Source organism: Castor canadensis, chromosome 17 (assembly GCF_047511655.1).
Source record: "Castor canadensis chromosome 17, mCasCan1.hap1v2, whole genome shotgun sequence".
NCBI lineage: Eukaryota > Metazoa > Chordata > Mammalia > Rodentia > Castoridae > Castor > Castor canadensis.
This window is the reverse complement of record NC_133402.1, coordinates 45,792,264-45,812,048: the sequence shown is the minus strand read 5'-3', so window position 1 is coordinate 45,812,048 and position 19,785 is coordinate 45,792,264. Positions and strand designations below refer to the sequence as shown.

At 49.3% G+C, this 19,785-nt stretch overlaps 1 protein-coding gene across 4 annotated transcripts in view; it reads left to right on the top strand.

Annotated features, from left to right (window-relative positions):
• Zdhhc3 (zDHHC palmitoyltransferase 3) overlaps positions 1–19,437 on the top strand; it is a 49,026-nt gene extending 29,589 nt beyond the window's left edge. Inside the window, exons 4-8 of one of the 4 annotated variants that reach the window (XM_074059354.1) lie at positions 3,597–3,693; positions 4,327–4,408; positions 4,527–4,625; positions 6,673–6,803; positions 16,937–19,437. In XM_074059354.1, the coding sequence (XP_073915455.1) occupies positions 3,597–3,693; positions 4,327–4,408; positions 4,527–4,625; positions 6,673–6,803; positions 16,937–17,188 (661 nt within the window). In that variant the 3' untranslated portion in view covers positions 17,189–19,437. Of the gene's footprint in view, positions 1–3,596; positions 3,694–4,326; positions 4,409–4,526; positions 4,626–6,672; positions 6,804–9,059; positions 10,651–16,936 lie in introns of those variants that run through there. The other 3 variants (XM_074059355.1, XM_074059356.1, XM_074059358.1) reach the window with 3 other exon arrangements.
• The last annotated feature ends 348 nt before the right edge of the window (positions 19,438–19,785 follow it).

The following is a 19,785-nucleotide window of genomic DNA, read 5'->3' as shown; positions in this document are numbered from 1 at the left end:
CTTGGCAAAATAGGAGCCGCTGATTCAGAAAAACCCAAGGTGGTGGGGGGAGGGTGCCTGTGAGTTCAGGAAATGTGTGCTAACAACTGCTCCTTTGTGATGGCACATGGCAGCCCAGGCCATCTGGGGACCCACAATCTGGATAAGCAGAATCCCCAGCACAGGACACAGACTGGGCTTGTTTATGGTTGCTCGAGCCCAGAGGCTGCTGCCTGGCAAGAGAAAGTAGATGTTTGGTCTTGCCCACTCATGCAAGGGTTCCTGTGTGGATGCTTGTGTTTGTATCCAGCTTTTTACTCCTCTGCCCCCAATAGAGTCCATAGAAAGTGAAACTGTCTCCATTGTTGGAGCTCTGGTGGGCACCACAGACACACCTAGACCTTGGACCTGGATGTGTGCCTTCTAGCCCTGCAGTATGTGGTGGGTCTTTTCCTCCAGGAGAAGCACTTGGAACCTCAGGCTCCTTTTATCCTGGTTCATGAGGACCATGGAAGTACATAGAAATCCTGAGGGAGGAGCCATTTGTGCTAATGTGGATGGCTAAGACTTTAGGCTTATGTGCTAGGTTCTTCATGGAGGAAGTAGAGACCTATATCCTGGCAAGGTGTACACCCCACCCTCCCCCCACCCCCACACAAAGAGACTGAGACTGTCGTGAGTTGCTTAGAGCCCATGCCAGATTGCTGTTGTTTTGACTTTGTCATCCTTACAATTACTAATAACATTTATATAGCATTGGTATTGTTTTAAAGTATCTTGCATACATTAGTTGGTGCTTACCTGGGAGATGAGGGTTATTCTGCTGAGAATGATTTGGAGAACCTAAGTTTCTTTGTCCAGATGCAAACTGAGAAAATCTGCCCTCAGACCCCCATTCTTTCCATTGCATGGCACTAACTGTCTTTCCCCAAATCACTCTGGGCCAGGGTGTGGTGGCGATGTCTGTTTGCTTATAATTTTGTCCTAGCCAATGAAGTATGAGATGAGAGCCTATATGCAAAGCCATGGTCCCCTTACTACTTCTTGCTCTTTTCTTTTCATTTTCCCTACCATAACACCCCAGCCAGTTCAGCATAATTCCTCTCACTTTCCAAGCCTGCTCTTGCCCCATCTGCAGTGTCAGCCTTCATTCAGCAGACCCTGCCAGGCTAGTCCCTGGCACTGAGTTTATAGTGGTGGACTAGAAATGACTCTGACCTCAGGGGCCTCCCACCCAGGCAGGGCAGGCACACTTGTCCACCACGACAGTTTGATAAGTGCTACTGTAAGCAAAGATGCAGATGACCATGGGACATGGCTATTCTCAGGATGGGCAAGGGAACCTCTGCCAGCTCCTTTGGGGTTGTATACTGAGGAAGGGCATTCGTATTCATACCTCCTAGAGAGGAAACATGCTTCAAGAGTAAATGTATAAATGCAGATGAGCCATTGAGCTGGTTGGGTTCTTCCAAGGTTTGAGTCCTGAACAGTGGTAGGGAACCTGGAGAAACAGAGGAGAACCATCTGCCTCCTTCTAAAACAACTGTGTCTTGAAACACAGAAACCTGGAAGCAAAGACACCAGAAATACCTCCATGTTAGGCATCTGGTCTTTTCATGACTTATAGTGCCTCAGGAGCTCCCAGCCTCTGGCTTCTTGTCCCTGAGACACTGGAATCAGTGCTAGAAAGGAGTGGGTTAGCAATACCTAAGGGAAACAGCAGGCAAGGAAGGAACCTCAGAGGCTAGGGTGGGTTTTGCTATATGGAGAGAAAGGCCTCGAGCCATCCATAACCCATGTGGAAAGGTGGTCGCAGGCATTTGGGGACAGCTGCTAGCCATCCTAGGTCCCCATGCTTGTGCTGCCCTGCTGTGCCTGGAGAGGGGACATCACCCAGCCCCATCCACTGTGCATGCAGTGGGTCTGGGAAGAGGACTGACTGAGGTGGTTGACTCTCTGTGGATCCTTAGAAGTTCTGAATGGAAGCCCACATCCTTTCCTCCTCATGTGAGATGGTGCCTCAGGTGAGACAGGACAGGGCATAGAGTGGCCTTCACTGCCGCTCCAGGGTCTACCTCCAGGCCTTGCCCTTGGCATGCTCCCAGCCCAAGGGCCATCCAGGTGAGCCCTTTGAGAGCAAGTCAACCTCTGAGCAGCACACCTTACTCTGCCCACCCTACAGCACAGGGTCTGTTCTGGGGATAGAAGTACTGGTTGTGGTATTTCTTATCCTTGAAAACAAGAAAGTAGGGACTGCCATTTTGGGCCCACTTTTGCAATGCTCAGTGGGCAGTACTTACTTCCCTTGCTCCCTAAAGCATATTTGTCTGTCCAGTTTGGCTGACAAGCGAGATGTAGTCTGTTGTGAAGCCCGGGTTCCTAATGGCCACACCTGGTCTCTTCAGAGCTCAAAGTCTGCACCATTGTAAGAGCTTGTTTAAACTCTTGGCCAGCTTTCAGAGGATGGCAGGCCACTTGGTGCCTTTCACCACTGAGCTCGCATTGCCTCAAGGGCAAACACTTGAAATTCTTATAGAAATAAATATAATGAAGAGGAACTGCTCAGGCGCCTTGGAGCAGGAAGTGGTTACTCTCAGGAGTTTGTTCCTCAGTTGAGAAGGGAATTAAGAGCTGACTATCTGGAAGAGCATGTAGAAATGGGCTGCAGCATTGGCTCCCTGGAGAGCAGTGCACTTTTCACTGTCTACTTGTTTGTGCTTTTAAAATTGTGAACTGGGAACACGTGTTATCAGTTAAAATGTATATTATGTATATTCATAGATATAATCATGCATTTTTTTAAAGTGGTAATATAGGGCTGGGGCCATGGCTCAAGTGGTAGAGCGCCTGCCTAGCAAGCATGAGGCCCTGAGTTCAAACTCCAGAAAGAGAGAAACAGAACTGGGCCATGGAGTTGCTGGTACTTGGCTGTCTGCTTCCCTGTGCAGACCTTCCAGGTCTCATTTTCTTACCTTGCCTTCCTGGTCTCCAGGGAGATTCTGGAGCTAGGCCAGCATTTCTGAGATGTGCCTGTTGGCAGCATGCCTGCATTAGAAAGGCTTTCTAAAGTGGTGGAGAAGAACAGGGGTAGAGATCAGTATGAATCCACCACTTGTGTGAGCCAGCCCCAAATATCTTTTCTCAGGTTGATTTGAACCTGAGGCTTGGTGTTCAGCCAGTTTGACCAAGGTAGCTCAGCTGACCCAGGTCTCCAGAATTTCTGCCTTGCCCTTGGTTTTTTTGGTCTTTTAGGGAAATGAGGAGCAGCTCTTCTGTATCCCATCCCACTGTGTCAAGTTTTGCAAATTATTTCAACCCATGTTGCCTCAGAAAAGCCTCTTTCTCAGTTAGGTCAGTTCTGGCCTGTTTATGTGTTAACCAACAGAGACGAGGCCTTGGAACTGAATGCCTGTTTCCCCTGTTGGAAATGACTGTGGCTCTGGGTCTGACCCTGCCTTCCAAGCCCCTTGCAACACACACCCAGCAAAGCCTCTCTCAGAGTCCGAGGAACCCATTTTAGAAGAGTAGAACTGGAGTCCTAGGTCCTGTGTTCCCCTCAGGGCCACCCCCAACACCGTGAGAACACCCCTAAAGGTCTGACTTGTGGGCTCTTGCAGTGTTTGTAAGCGGTGCATTCGCAAGATGGACCACCATTGTCCCTGGGTCAATAACTGTGTCGGCGAGAACAACCAGAAGTACTTCGTCCTGTTTACAGTAAGTCGGCTCTGCATTCCACCCTGACCTCTGTGCAGCAATGGAGTTCTTTGTTCCTTTGGAAATTCTCAGCATTTGTGGTGGTCTTTGCAGCTGTGCAGAACACTGCCTGCCCATGTAGCTTTCCACCTTCCTACCCAACATCTCTGGCTCAGCAAATACCCTTCACTTGAACTTGTAGAGAACTGACTTGGGTTGACTAGCTGGAAGCAAGGGCTGTGTTTTGGGCCCCACCCTGAGTGTTGGGCCTTCATAGCCAAAGAAGGCAGTGCTGGTGATGACCTCAAATCCTGCACTGCAGGTAGGTGGAGAATTAGCATGAGGACTGGAAGGACTTTCCAAGTGAGGAGAAGCAGCAGGCCTCACATACCCCAGGCAGCCCAGGTCATACCTGGTGTGTGGGCTTTGTTTCTGTTCTGTTTCCACACTTTGCTGGGGAATGGCTGCTCACCTCACACTCAGGGTGCACTGGGGGGACCTGCAGGCCAATCACACATGCCACTGGCCTCCTTCCTGGTCAGGCCTCAGCTAGCAAAGTGTTCCCGAGGGGCATGTTCTGAGCACCCTGTTCCAGGACCTGCACCGTCAACAGGTTCTTACAACAATGGCATCTGCACTACTTTCCTGTTTCAGATGTACATAGCCCTCATTTCCTTGCACGCCCTCATCATGGTGGGATTCCACTTCCTGCATTGCTTTGAAGAAGATTGGACAAGTGAGTACATGCCATGGTTTTCCTTCCTGCTCCAGGGTGGGTGTGTGACCCACGCAGGGTAGGGGTGGGAGGCTTTCTGTTTCTTTCATAGTGCCAGGGTACAACTTCATTTTATTAGATCTCCTACAAGCCTACGGACTGAGCAAGGAAGGCACAGCACAGATCCGAGTCGCTCTTCATGCAAAAAGGCAGCCCTTTACAAAAGTCAGTTTGACAGGTAAAGTTGTGAGTTGAACAGGACCCCAAGACTGAACTTGCCAAAGGAGAATGCAGACCCCAGGAAGGCACAGAGGTCAGGTCCAATGAAGGAGAGTTGTGCTGGGAAAGAGCTTTGTTTCTCTGTCCTTAAACGAGGCACACCGTCCGCCCCCACACGCTGTCGATGGAGCCTTGCACATGTTAGGCAAATGCTCAACCACTGTACCACACTCCCTGAACCCTAAAAGAAGCATTTGGATTAAGAGTCATTTTATCCCAACTTGCAAAGATCCATTTTTAACTTTCTGCCTAGCACATGGGGGTGTTTTAATTTGTTTCTTGTGTAGTGGTTTTTATTTCCAAATTTCATACATTGATAATCATGAGTTTAGGTCATAGACAAATTCTTCCTGCTTTAGAAGTATTACATTTAAATGTGCAGATCGTCCGACCAGAAGATTGCACAAATCCTAAAGGAAAAAAGTAGACACTGGCCAGGTGCTGCGACTCAGGCCTATAATCCCAGCTACTTGGGAGGCATAGGTAGGAGGATCATGGTCTGAGGTACCAAACCCTATCTGAAAAGTAACTAAAGCAAAAAGAGTTGGGGGTATGGTTCAAATTATAGAGTGCCTGCCTAGCAAGCTCGAGGCCCTGAGTTCAAACCTCAGTGCTGCCATAAAGAAAAAAAGTAGATGTTGGGGAGAAGAGGGCCTGCAGTTGAAGCCTACATCTAGAGAAAGGTTTTCCAGCCCTGTTTGGCTCCACTGCCCAGCGATTTCCCTATGTTCTTGTCCCAGGCCAAGGCAGGCATTCTACCACTTGAGTCACTCCATCAGCCCTTTTTTTATGTTGGGTATTTTCAAGATAGGGGCCCAAGAACTGTTTACCCAGGCTGGCTTTGAACCCCAGTCCTTCTGATTTCTGCCTCCTGTGTAGCTGGTATTACAGGCGTGAGTCACCAGTGCCCAGCCTCTCATGAATTCTTAATTGTTCCCCAGAAAAAAAGGGCCAAGTAAATCTCAGAAAGCCCAAGTCCCTTGCCTAGATTCTTTGGTTGCTGAGGCCTAGTCCAAGGCTGATTGTACAGCAGTGAGCAAAACAAAGTCCCTGGCCTCCTGGAGCTTGAGGTGGAGTAGGAAAGATGTCAGGCAGGAACAGGAAGAAAAAGACAATTCCACAGCACAGGGGATTGGAAAGATGGACCGGTGCATAATACTAGGAGACATCATAGAACTCATGATCAGATATCATGTCCTGCAGTATCTACCAGACTTCAGACAGAGCCCTATGGGAGGGAGCCAGTAGGGGAGCTCAGAGGGCTCACTTACCCTTGCATCATCAAAGCCAGTGGAGCTGAACTGTCTTAGAACCCACCTCTCCAGCCAGGGAAGCAGTCCTGGGGCATCAAGAAACAGCCACAAGCCAGGCTTGATGGGCATGGTGGCTGCATGAGTCCTTGGGCAGTAAGTGCTAACAACTGGGCCTGGGCCAGGTATGCACTAGATGTGGTCCACAGCTTCCCAGGGGCTCCTGAGAGGCCTTCCCCTCATTTACAGTGACACTAAGGTCACCTTTATGCTCGCCCTCACCATCCTCCTTGGTACCTCTACTTTTCTGGGTGCTTGGTTTCTATTTAGACTTTTTTCAGACAAAAGATTCTGCTACTCAGAAAAAAACCACACCTCTGGTCAAACATTTCTGTTACAATGGAGGTGGTGAGTGCCTGGATAAGATAGGATTTGCCTCAGGTCATGCCCAGGTCAGCATGGACTTGTACCTGGGGCTTTATAGTTAAAGGGCCTTCCTTGGCCATTGTCTCTTCAGCTGACTCTCTTAGCCTTTGGGACCAATGGTCTCAGTAATGCAAATGGCCCTGAGAGAAAGGGATATTCCCTCATGCCATGGTCAGGGCTGAGCCCACCTCTGTCAAGGTTCGAATCCCCCAGGAAAAGCCAAGTCTTGCAGCTGTAGGCAGAGTGGGAGCCCTGATGAGGTGGCGAGCTTCGTGGTACCAGGAGAAAGCCCTGAGCCCCCCCATCCCTACCCCGTGTCCTTGTCTGTAGAATGCAGCTCCTTCTCACCACCTACCACGGTGATCCTCCTCATCTTGCTGTGCTTCGAGGCGCTGCTCTTCCTCATCTTCACGTCCGTGATGTTTGGGACCCAAGTGCACTCCATCTGCACAGATGAAACGGTAAGCGGGCAGCCCCACCTACCCCTCCACCTGCTCTTTGGGAGGGCCTGGGGCAGGTGTTGGGGAGGGCTGCTCACAGGCCACACTGAGACCTTGGCTCCCAGTGTGCAGCACCAGGGAGTTGTCTTTATGCACACACAACTCCTCCAGCCTGGGCAAGTTTAGAGGTCTCACTGGGAACAGATCCAGCAGCCTTGACTAGAAAGCTGTCTTTACCTTTCCTACAAAGGATATCCTAACTCAGCTGGGACAGGCATGGTCAACTCCTGAAGGCAGAGTCAGGAGACCAGGCACCATGCTCTGATCCTTGCCCATTGCCTTTGCCCTGCTCCACCACCCCCTCCCACCTACCCAGTGCTCCTTCTCTGGGTCCTTAGAAACTCTTGGCTGGGGCTGGCAGTGTGGCTCAAGTGGTAAGAGTGTCTGCCTAGCAAGCATGAGGCCCTGAGTTCAAATCCCAGTTCTACCCCCCAAAAAAGAAAGGCAACTGTTTGCTGGGCAGGTCTGGAGCATACTCTCATGGTGCCCTAATATGAGGTATCTAGAAGCCTAGAAGAGGCTGTGAGATGGCAACCCTTTACCCTGAGCATGAGGACCAGAGCCATGAGGTCCTGGCTTCCTGGGTGTTAGGTAGCTCACAGGAAGACAAGGTCCCTCCCATGGCTTCAGACTCCCCTGCTGTGTGGACATAGAAAAGCAGTGAGAAGGGACAGTGCTGCCCATGTTCAAAGCACCATTTTGTGTTCTGGGGTTCCAAACAGTTTAGAAAAAGACTTTGAGCAGTCTTTTTCATTTAAGACAGGTCCCAGTGGCTCACACCTATAATCCTAGCTATTTGGGAGGATCATGCAGCCAACAAGGTCAAATAGTTCACAAGACCTCATCTCCAAAAGAAGCAGAGCAAATAGACTGGAGGTGTGGCTCAAGCAGTAGAGTTCCTGCTTTGCAAGTGTGAAGCCCTAAGTTCAAACCCTCCTCCCACACAACAAAAATGTTATTGCAAGAGTTTCAGTAAAAATAGTAGCCAGTGGTGTGGATCCAACCATGTGTCCAAGCAGTAGATGGCCAACTTCCCTGCATAAGGCCTGCAGGGAACCCAGAGGTAACTATCAGACTCTGCCCACTTGGAGATGCTGCCAGGCCGTGCTGGGAGGTTGGGGGTACAGAGGGCAGAAGGAAAACTCTCAGCTGGTCCCAATTATTCTGTTCATCAAGGCCATTCCTAAAGGAATTGTGTTGGAAAGGAGAAAGGAATAAAGGGTGTCGTCCCCTTACCTGCTGTCCTTGCAGGTCCCTAGGCTATGAAGAAAGACTCAGACTGGGCTGCCCCAACTCCCATTTCACTAGAGACCACAGCAGACAGCCCTGATTGGGCTCCTGCCAGGTCGCCTCTGTTCTATCCTTGTGTGCAGAGGCCTCACTGTTGGCCAGTTCCTCTGGCAGCTGACCAACTCCATCTGAAGAGGGAAATGGGAAGTCTTTTCCCAACCTCTATTTTTTCCTGGAATACTGAGCAGGGGAAGTGGTGCAGGCTCCCCTACACGGGCCTCCTCCATGCTGCTTCCCCTTGAAAGACCTTCATCAGAACTGAAGCTGACTAAACAGGCCAGGCCACTCCTCTAACCTGTACTAATCCTTTCCTTCCTCCTCTGCGGATACCTCTCTCCCCTCACCCATGATCTCTTGCTCCTGTCCACTTTCTCTCTTTGTGTCTCAACCAGCCTTGTTGAGCTGCTTGGCCCCCCCAGGCTGGTAAGACAAGGCCAGAGCAGTCATTTGCTTTTTTTTTTTGTCTGCAAAGTGATCATACTTCCTGTGAGTCTTTCCCAAGTTAACAGTCACCATTGGTTACCAAAATTGCCAGAGCCTTACAGGCCTCCCGCACGAGGTGCAGCACAGGCTCTTTAGAGTGCCTCTGGAGCCCAGGAAGGATCCAGGTGGTAGATGTGCGCCCTGAGGTAAACACACCGGATTGGCATGAGTAGAAACAATGGCTTGGGTGCCTGCTGGTTGTGTTCCTTTACCTTCTGTCTTGGAGGGCCTTGTAAATGTGTGCCCACCAAAAAAAGCATGTTTGTTTGTTTGTTTTTCAGTAACACTTCTTTATGAGAGACAGAGAAGGAAGACGTATTATGTAGATAGCTTTATTGCTTTAAAAAAAAGATTTACTCCAATCACTTCAAACTAATGGACATCCCTCCCCAAAACTGCAGCAATAAAGTGCTTGACTGAAAGTATGATTGTTCTTGTTTTCAGGGAATAGAACAATTGAAAAAGGAAGAGAGAAGATGGGCTAAAAAAACAAAATGGATGAACATGAAAGCCGTTTTTGGCCACCCCTTCTCTCTAGGCTGGGCCAGCCCCTTTGCCACGCCAGACCAAGGAAAGGCAGACCCGTACCAGTATGTGGTCTGAAGGACCCCTGACCGCATTGCCACTCAGACACAAACCACATCACAGCACTACCGTCCGATCTGTTTTCATGAATGTTTAGACAGAAAAGCAAAACAACTACTCTTAAAACTTTTTTTATGTCTCAAGTAAAATGGGTGAGCATTGCAGAGGGAAAAAAAAAGTTCCATGTTTTATTTTTTAAAAATCATCCTTTCGATTTGTTGATGAATGAAGCTGCTCTCTTTCCTTTTAAAATCACTTCTCTGGCCTCTTGTTTCCTCTCTGCTGTCTGTGTGGCATGACTAGTGTGGAGGGTGCATCTCCAGGCCATGCCTGTTCTACTAATCAGGTGAGACATGATGCGGTGCACGGATGGGTCAGCCCAATAGGAAAGCAGGAGGGCCCTGCCTCCCCATGCCCAGGAGGCAGGGGCGGGCGCCCCAGGACGCAAGGCCTCCTGAAGACTGTTACCTGCCGAGCCCGAGATGGGCAGGGTCAGAAGGGCCCTCAGTGCAGCGGCCTCATCCCCAAGTGGACACTGTTTGCCTCCTGACTCTTCTCAAAGCCAACTGTTGACCTTGTACTTAGGGGCTTGGGATGTGTAGAATGATTTGGGAGGGGTGTTAAGAAAAGATGAAGGGGTCTTATTTGTATTCTAAATCAGAAATTCTGTCCTGATTATCTGGAAGACTGAAGGGAAGATGTTTTTCAGTTCAAAATGCCTTATACAATCAAAAGAAGAAAACTATTACGTGATTTCAGGCAGTTACATTATCCGCTACACCCACTCGCAGCACCCCACCCCTCCCTTCCATAACAAGATGTCAGCTAAACAGTGCTAATTCTACATGAGACACAGCCAGCCCTGGCGTCAAGCCCTTCCTGTGTTGTACGTCTCTGATGTGGGCTCACTTTCTGATATTTAAAGGCCCATAAAATGCACACATTCCAGTGTCTTAACTGACATTTTGACCTGGGAGACTGTTGTCCTGGCCCAGGGCTGAGGCAACACTTAAAGTCCACAGAGGGTCATCATGTTCACTCCACAGATGTGCCTGGGCCTGTGGCAGGGAGACGGACTCGCTTTTCACTGGGAGGCACCTCCTGTGTGGAGTCTCATTTGAAAGGTGATGACAGCTGGAGGAAGGGCTGAAGGCGTGAGGAGATAGGGAGCCCCCTTCAACACAAAACAACCCCTCTGAATCCTGAGTCCTGGCTGTCTGTGAATTCTTCCACATTGATTTGTTTTTTTTAAGCAATTGCCACAAACCTCCCTTTTTAGCTTTTGCTCGGGGCAGGGGTGGGGGGGAAGGTTTATTCAAACTAGTCCTGGGTAGGGAGAAAGTTAATGTAGCCATGACAGTTTTCAGAAAAGTAGGTGGAACATGCTGTCTTTTCAATTCTGTCAGTGCTGCCACACGGAAACAATGCAATAAAACTTTTCCCAAACCTGTTCTGACTTAGCTCTCCTCTCTCCCCGGGGGCCCAACCTGTGGAGCAAGGGAGACCGTCCACAGGCTGCGGGAGTTTTCTCTGCTCAGGTGTTGGTGTCATTGCACCTGCTTTTGAGTGAGGGGGTTTCGTTTTGTTTTTAAAGCTTGCCCTACCAGGCTTTCTGCGGTTGGAATGGCTTCCTTTGTGTTGACAGGCCCTCAGTGACTCCAGCGAAAGTCCTTAAATCTCTCCAGAGTTTGGGAGCGGAGCCCACCCAGCAGAAAGCAAAATTGAGCCAGAGGAAAGCCCTGAAAATCTCTACCCACAGTTCTAGTGCTTTGCTTGGAGGAGTTCTTGCTTCTGGTGTCAAGTGGATCGCCTCTGGGGTGTTAACCTAAGGAACTCAGTGATCCTCTCTAGTTAGCTGGCTTTGATTTGCCTCTGCTCTGCTACTTATGTCTTGGTGTCAAATCCAGGATTCTAAGTTTTTCAGTAAAAGGCTGATTTTAGATTGAATTATAGCATTTATTTACCGTTCTCTGAGGCATGTAAAAGAAGTGTGGCTGTGTTCAGCGACTGCAATTCAGAAGAATCAGGTTCTGCTCCTGCCCCTCAGGATGAATACCCTGGGAGGCAGTGCTACAGCCTCCCTCACTGTAAGGGACAGACTCTCCATCTTCAAGGGCACTTGGCAAGTGAACCAAGTTGCTACTTTTCCCCATGGAATGGCTAAGGGATGCAGTAGATATTGCTGCATTGAATTGTTTTTTTTTTTTTCTGGGTTCTAAAAATAGAAGCTCGTCGTTGAAACCTGAGTGTACTGAAAGGTTCCTTCACATATCCCATATGATTTTACCTTTAGCTGGGAAGAGTGACTGTCCCCAGCTCTGAAGCCAGAGTGAAATGCTGCTCTCGAAATAGGAAAGCCCCATGGTGGCCTGTAGTTTTTCTTAAGACTGGCAGCATTTTGCCGAGAGCACAATGACTGCCAATGAATGTGGCCGTCCTTAGCAGCTGTGAGTGGTTCCCAGCCTGGTGTCCACACAGGAAGAAAGGACACCTCGTATTTCCAGATGGAATGAAAGAGACCATCTCTCTGCACAGAGGCGGCCCCAGGGAAAGTGAACCTGTTTCAGAACATGGACTCTGGGGAGTGGGAGTGAAAACAGTGGACTCACTGATCCTCAAGTTCCTGTCCATCTGTCGTCATCAACCACAGTGAACATGCAAAAGGCTGAGGTCCACACAAATCAGTGCACATTTGCATGGGCTTAGGGACATCATGTCCACAAAACATCTGGGTGGAAACGTAGGGGCCAAGTCTCGTATTACTTACACCATTTCGTCTTTGTGCTGCTTCCTTCTTGGAAGACCAAAAGGATTACCTACTTTTGTCATTCTGGCTAAGCCGCTTGGTTAACAGCTACCATTCTGATCAGAAACTTTCCAGATGAGGTAAATCAACAAACATTTATTAAACACTCATACAAGGTTGGCATGACACAGAAGAAGCCCCTCTTCTGGAGGCTGGTCTCTCACCAGGCTTACAGGATTTAAGTTTCTCTCATTTCAAAACTGGAAGTGCACCAGCTTAAAGGGTGAGCCAGCCAAAAGAGGCTAGGGGTCCCAACCTAAAAGGGCCACACTCCTTTTTCTTTCAGAATTCTGGGGATTTAACCCAGGGCCTCACACGCTAAGCAAGTGTCACACTGGCTAAGAAAGTGCTCTACCACTGAGTCCAGGCCCCTTAAATATCAAAGAAGCATGAATGAAGAAAGGTCTCAGACCAGTGGCATTGGGGTTACCAGGGAACTTGTTAGAGGTGCACATTCCCCAGTCACCTCCACCTCCCAACTGATGCATACGTTCTGAGAGAAGGACTCCACAATCCACTGCAACAGGCTTTTGAGGGATGGAGTTTTGTGCATCCAAAAAAGCAGGTGATACCACTTGGCTTGCAGGGGTGGAGTTTCAGGTTATCCCACTGCCTGCTCATGCTGGGTACCATGTTGAGGCCAGCAGGTGCTCTCACCGCTAAGAAGCCACTGAGCACTTCTTCCCCATGACCTGTGGCCTCTCCAATAAGAGCTGGCTTAACCACAGACACCTTTGCTGAAGAACAAGCCCAGAAAAAGCAAGAGTGGAGCCAAGGGACCCCCCAGATGGGAGTGGCAGTTGGGAGTACTCTAGTTTGGCATTTGAGCAGCACATGCCTAGACCTTTGGTTTCCAGTTGTGGGTCTCAGCACCCATATATCCAACCTGAGAACCACCTCACAGATTCACAGTGAGCCAGAAGCAATGGCACATGACTGTAATGGCAACACTTTAGAGACTATGAGGCAGGAGGATCGTTTGAGACCAAATTCTTTGGTTGCCCGGGCAACTCAGTGAGACCCCATCTAAAAACCAAAACGGAAACAAGCCATTCACCAGTGTGCTCTCCCAAACTGAAGCCTTCATTTCCTCATCCCTTCTTCAAGAGAAAGTCACTGGTGACAAAGAGCACAGCAGAGAGGGCGCCGGGATCCTTCCAGCCTAGCGCACACTGTGGGAGCTGATGAAAACATCTAAGGAAAGTGCTGAGACTACAGGGGAATGTGAATGTTCTAACGGGGAGCTAAAGGAATAGTGTTCTCGACCTCGCATTTGGACCCTGGCCTCAGTGCATGGTTCAAAGCCCTGTTTGCTTCCTACCACATCTTACTACCAAGCTATAGGCCTGGTCAGTAATGTTCTTGGGCCTCAGTTTCTCACTATAAAATGTTAGCCTCTCCAGGCTGGCTCAAGGATTAAATGAGAGTAGTGGATGTAACTGTAGAGTGTGGTACACGAAGTGGTTGCAGTGAGTGTAGCTGCGGTGGAGCTGTGCTTGTTCAAACCATAAATCATAACTGTTCATGGTTTGTGAAAGTGCTGGTTTGCTACCCACACTTTAAAAAATTAAATGTATTGTCCATTGTAAGTTTCATGAAATTTGGGATGTGAGTGTGTGTGTGTGCTGGGTGGCAACTGGAAAGTATTTCCAACCGTGGGTTACAATAAAATCGTGGAAGCCATTGACAGACACCGTGTCATCTTTCATCTACCAGCTCTGAAGAGCTGCATTTGCATGGGCTGCTGCGGAGGTGCTGACTCTTCACACCTGTCCCTGCTCTAGCGATCTCAGTTGAGCCTGGGCAGCACTTGTGCTTGGGTCTCAGCCTCCCTTGGTACATTCTGTTGGGGTGTTGGTCCCAGCTCCCTCTCTCCCTCTCCCCCTGCCCTCTCTGTCTGTCTGTCTCTCTTTTTTTCTCTGTATTACTGCTCCTTTGCAAACCTTGAGCTTAAGAACTTTGCCTTCAGGGCATCTTTAAATCCACACAAAATTTAAAAAGTGAATGCCACCAGGAAAAGGAAGTCCTTGGCTCCTTTTATGCATCAGATTCAGATTCATATGGAACATTTTCTTTCAGACTCAAAGCTGACATCCCATGAAGGATTGTCCATTTATCCTGAGTTACTTTTGTGGGTGGGCTGGCTGGCTGGAGTACTTTCATGAGATTGCTGGGGTTGAGTATAATCTAACAGCGCTCACCTGGGGGCATGCCACATGAATGCAGAATGTATCCTGGGCGCACTTTGCTTTGTTCTTCACCTGTTTCCAGTGACTTTGACATCATTATGTGCAGAGAGAGGCTTTGCAGTAGAATTGGAGGGACACTAGGCAGAGAGAAGACCCCAGTTGTAGTCGTGGTTCTGCATAACTGGCCACATGAGCTTTGGCCGCTGTCACAGCCTCTCAGAACCTGTTTCCCCATCTGCCAAGTGGCAGTACCAACATCTGCCATAAGCTGTAGGCCCTATGGTCATGGCTTTGAGTGAGTCCAGCGTGGATACAGCCAGTCTGCCATTTCTAGGTGTCTCCTCTGTAGCCTGATTGGCCAACAGTGATACAGATGACCCCCAAGGAGGGAAATGCAGGCCCTCAAAGCAAGCTACTTGTGGGTCATTGCTGCTTCTGCTAAGAAAGGAGGCCTGGCCAGGGGCTGCCAGGGAGCAGCTGAGCCTTGCACCCATTCCAAGATGTGTCTCCAAGGTCCTTTTACTTTTTTTCTGATTATAAAAGTAATACCTCATTGGTGAAAACTTGGAACATATGAGAAACTCTACAAAAATAAATTCAAATCATCTAAAACCCCCACCCGAAGTAACCATAGGTTCCAAAAGGATGCCATTTGAACCTTTGCTTCCTTCCATGACTCCACAGACCGGATGTTCATGTAAGACTATATTAACACTATTTTTATTACTGTATAACGTAATTTATAGAATTAGTTACTTAGCCTTTGCCATTGCACATTTTGGTTACTTCCAACTTATTACAATTCAGTGTTTAGGTTTGTATTGCATAAATCTTTGTGTCTTCAATGATTACTTTTAAACTTTTCATTGTGAAATAATTTCAGACTTACAAAAAAGTAGCAAAGTATTAAAGCTTTCATATACCATCCAATCATTCTTACCAAAGATAAGCATTTGTGCAGCCAAAATACAAATATGAGAACCTGGAGCTGACATGGACCCTGTAGTTCCAGGAACCTGGAACTGGAACCTATCGTTCCAGCTACTCAGACTGAGGTAAGGGGGTCATTTCAGCCCAGGAATTTGAGTCCAGCTTGGGCTGCAGAACATAATTAAAACTCTTGTCTCTTTTAAAAAAAGAGAGAGAAAGCAAATTTTAAAAAGAAGGAAAGAGAAGGGGAAAGGGAAGCAAAGAAAAAAAAGAAACCCTGGGAGCCTACTGATCCAGTATCATTAACTAACCTTCATGCCTTATCCTGATTTCACTAGCTGTTCCACTAACATCCTTTTCTGTTCTAGCGTCCCATAATCCCATCATTTGTCATATCTCTTAGGCTCTGATTCGTGTCTTAATCTTTCATGACCTTGACTTTTTAATTGAGGCTAAATTCACATAATGGAAAGTCAATCATTTTTAAGTATGCATTTCTGCGATATTTAGTGCATTTGTGTAGCTTCCACTGCACCTGGTTCCAAAACAGTTTCAGCACAGACTTTGGCCCTGTTGAAGCTTGTAGGCTTGGTGTTCTGTAGATTAGATCTGTAGATCAGCTGCGTTCTCGTGATTAGATAGAGGCTGGGTGTGTGGGACAGCCATGTCACTGAAGTGGTATTGGATCCGTGGTGCACAGGATGTTCACACGTTTCTTTATTGGCAACTGTCACTTTGATCATTTGGTTAAGTCAGTGTCTGGAATGCCCTTACTGTAAAGATACTGTTTTCCCCTTGGTAACTAATTAGGCTCTTAAATACCTTGAAGTCAGATTCTTTAACTTAGACTTTTTTTTTTTTTTCAAAAGTCAAGAAACTTTAGTCTCTGAGATGGTGTCACAGGGAACGGTCACAGACTATGTGTGCCTCAGTTTTTCTTTCTGCATAACAAAGGATTGTGCCAGTCTTGTAAGGATCTTGAGTGGGAGAGAACACCTAAAATTAGAAGCACAGAGACCTTTCTGTGGTGGTCCTAAGTCGTGTGACTAGCACAGCCATGTCTGGTGAGCTCAGCAAATTCCCTGGGCTTCCCAGAGAGGTGGAGAAAGCAGAGGCCACACTGGAGGTCAAAGCTTCTGTGCAGGAGTTGTGTTGCCTGGAGAGCTGGCCTGGCTGTGACTGTAACTACTTTGGACTTCTTCCCTACCCCAACAACCCTCTTTCTGTGGCCTGGTGGCCAAGTCGCAGCCAACACCCAGAGGCAGGTGAGTGGCAGCTTAAGAGAGGCCACAAGGAGTGTCCACTGCACGAGCAGACCCGATGGTAGCCCTCGCCACCCCACATTGGCCCTGTGCTCCTCCCAGCTGCCCACTGCATGCTGGCACCTGCTTCTGCATGTTGTTTGAGTCCTGGCCTCAGCCCTTGTCCCATCAGCCTTCCTCGTGCCAAGCTTGCTGCTCCTATCATGAGGGAGAGGCCACCTGTCTTAGTGGGTGGCCCGGCTCATGCCTGGAAGAGGCAAGGACGGTGATCCTCACCCCTGGCCTCTTGCACCTGGCCTTGTGTCTATGGGAGGAAGAGGCTCAGGGTGGCGGGCAGGAGACAGGTAGTCCCCCAGGCATGTCTCACTTGCTATGCTGCACACCGCTCCCTCCACGCCCCAGCATCCCGGAGGGGTCTCCCAGGGTCACCTGGGCTGCAGCAGACCTCATCTTCCAGAGCCGGGACCCCACCCTGTGCTGTCAGGGCAGAGGGTGTGTGCATGTGGCACGGCCTGTACCATGCTGATCCTCTGTCCCGTTCTCCTCCAGGGCATTGAGCGCCTGAAACGAAAGAACCAGCCCAGAGAGCGCACGGGCAGCTGGAATACGGTAAAAGAGACTTTTGGTGGGAACTTTTCCCTGAACTGGTTCAACCCTTTCTCCCGACCATGTCAGCCAGAGACACCCATTCACAAGGACTTAGTGCGGCAGGCGTCATCATTGTCAGACATGGACAACATTGAAACGACAGAGGGCCAATCAGAAGAGACAAAGGACTCTGTGGAGGTGACAGATGAATAAGTGCTGGTTTGGGAAAGAGTGGTTGCCAGCCTTTGTACTGGGTTTTGGTAAACGCACACCCCAGCAGTCCCTCATGCTTCCCCAGACCACTCCCTTGGTCTCACCATCCCCTAAAACCCATCTTCCCTCTCCATGTTGGGCCAGGACTTCATCTGAGCTCACCTGAGTTGAGTATACCAGGAAGGATATTAGGACCCAGTCTCTGAGGCTGCCAGCTTTCATAGCCTCTGCCCAGCAAAGGAAGCTGAGACTGAGGCAGCCCAGGGACAGAAGAAAGCTGGCTTCTGGCCTTCCTAGGGAGCCTGTCTTCTGGGAAGGTTAGGGCCCTAGCTCCTGGCTATTGAGAATTCAGGTTGTGACAGTGTGATGAAAGGGCAGGGCAGGGCTGGCCTTGGGACCTGGGGAAGGACACTGGGAGAGCAGTTGGGAAAGGGCTTCCTCTGCTGCGTGCCTAAATTAGGAGAAAGACATGGCTGTCACATCTGCCTCCAGTGGTCCAGGCTTGGTTTGAGAGAGAACCCTCACACACGAGGGACCTGTCCAGAATGGAAATAAGCTCAAGGTAGGACAGTAGCCCCCCAAATTAGCTCCCATTCCATAGACACTACTCTTCACTGATACAGCTTGGAACCACCCTGCCTGTGGCCACAAGGCTATCCATTCACAGGCAAGATGGGGGAGATCTGTTTAGAGCTACTGAGGACTCTAACCTCCCCCAGGGTAACTTAACTATCTGTCATAGAGTCTAGTACACACATGAACAGAACTGACTAGAAAGCCTGCGTGTTTTAGAGCAGTTCTCCCAAGATGGTGCCTGTCTTGTCTCTCAGAAAGAATGATGGGCAGAGCCTGCAGATTCATGGACCAGGAAGACATAAGACACCCCCACCCTCTACCAGGATGAGCCTGGACCCAGTCTGCCCCTCGGAAGCCTGGGGTGTCTGGCTACTACTGAATGTCTGGGAAGGTTCTGTGCTTCTCACCTTCGCATCAGTGGTCAATGAAGCATCTCTTTCAGTCTAACTGAAGGCCCACACCCCAGTCAGTTAGGAATGACGTGACTGTTCCTCAGCTCCCCAGTTCAGGCCTTTGTGCTTTTTGACCTGTTCCCCAGTCTTGGCTGGCACAATGCTGGCAAAGCCTGCCTAGGCAGGGTCTCTGTGAGGGCCCTTCTCCCCACTCTAGGTGAAAAAGCCTAAGTCCTGGCCCAAAGGAACCTGTAGCCCTTTATGTGGGGAAGAAAGTCAGTGTTTGGAGGCACCATCTCAGGACACTGAAAGGACAGCTGTGGTGACCGTGGGACATGTTCTTGGACAGCCTCCTGAGATACTCCCTCTGGGTAGTGATCTGCAGCTGATGCCCCACAGTGTTTGTGGTCAATCACTTGGAAGGGCCCCTGCTCATAAGGCCACCTGTCCTAACCCTTGCTCAGAGCTCTGCAGTTTATGCCCCATGACAGGGGCAATGGCAAGGCTCTAGCATAGCACAGCAACTAGAAAGGTGTGGGGCCTTCCACACCCAGGCTTCAGGCCAGTTTTCCTGTGCAAGTCAGCTTTAATATCAATGCCTACGTAAGGAGCCCTTGTCAGCAGTAAAGCCAGTTGACTAGCAGTGTGGACAGACTTGACCCTACTTTAGAGAGAGCTGTCCTGTAGCCATGGGCCCACATTTGTTGTCCTAACCCAGAAGTAATCCAGGGAGGAAGCAGTGCTGATCACTGGGGGTCCCAAGAAAGAGCAGTGACAATAAGGGGAGAGGGCCTGTGGCCACCCTTTGCTGAGTTCAGGCCTAAGGACAAGGCATATGCAAAACCACATAGCCCTTAAGACTGTCATCACACGTTGGGGTGGAGCTTTTCCTCCTTAGGGCTAGGAGGCAAAGCTACTTCCCAGCCCCCAAGCCAGAGTGGTTGCTCTAGAAAGGGAGATTGGGATGGGCAGGTGTTTACCTCCACAGACTCAGACCCGGTCCATCCATCCTCACTAACTCTATCCCAATGCTAGACCTCAGCACCTCAGTCCCCATCCAGGACGTGCTGTACCAGGCCATAGCCAGGGTTATACAGGCAGAAACCTGTGCTCCACACCAGTGACACAGTGGCCTTCTCTCTACGGTGGCTACTGACACAAGATCTGCTTAGCCTCAAGCTGAAAGCATTGTAACTGATGTCAAACAGGACTCCGTCTTTCAGGGAGGGAGGCTTGGTGCTAACCAGGCCTCTTTCTTTGAATAAAAAGCTCATTGCTCAACTCTGTGACTAGTTTCCTGGTTGCAACAGGAGTTCCCAGTCCAAACCCCTGGGCAGAGTTCTTCCTCTCTGGTCACCTTGAGGTCATCTCTCAGAAAGCCATTTTTCTTCTATTTCCAGTGTGCAAGACAAATTAAGTGTCCTACAGGTACCAGCAATGGCTTCGTGGGGCTTTGTCACCTCTTGATCTGAACACCACACCTTGGATTACTAATCAGATATTCTTCTGTGTGCTGGCGCATGATAATTCCAGCACAGGAAAACATCATTTTTCATCCAGCAAGCACTGTCTTAACACCTACGGGATGCCAAGTGGTGGGCACTGGGAAGAGAGGGAGGAGGATTGAGG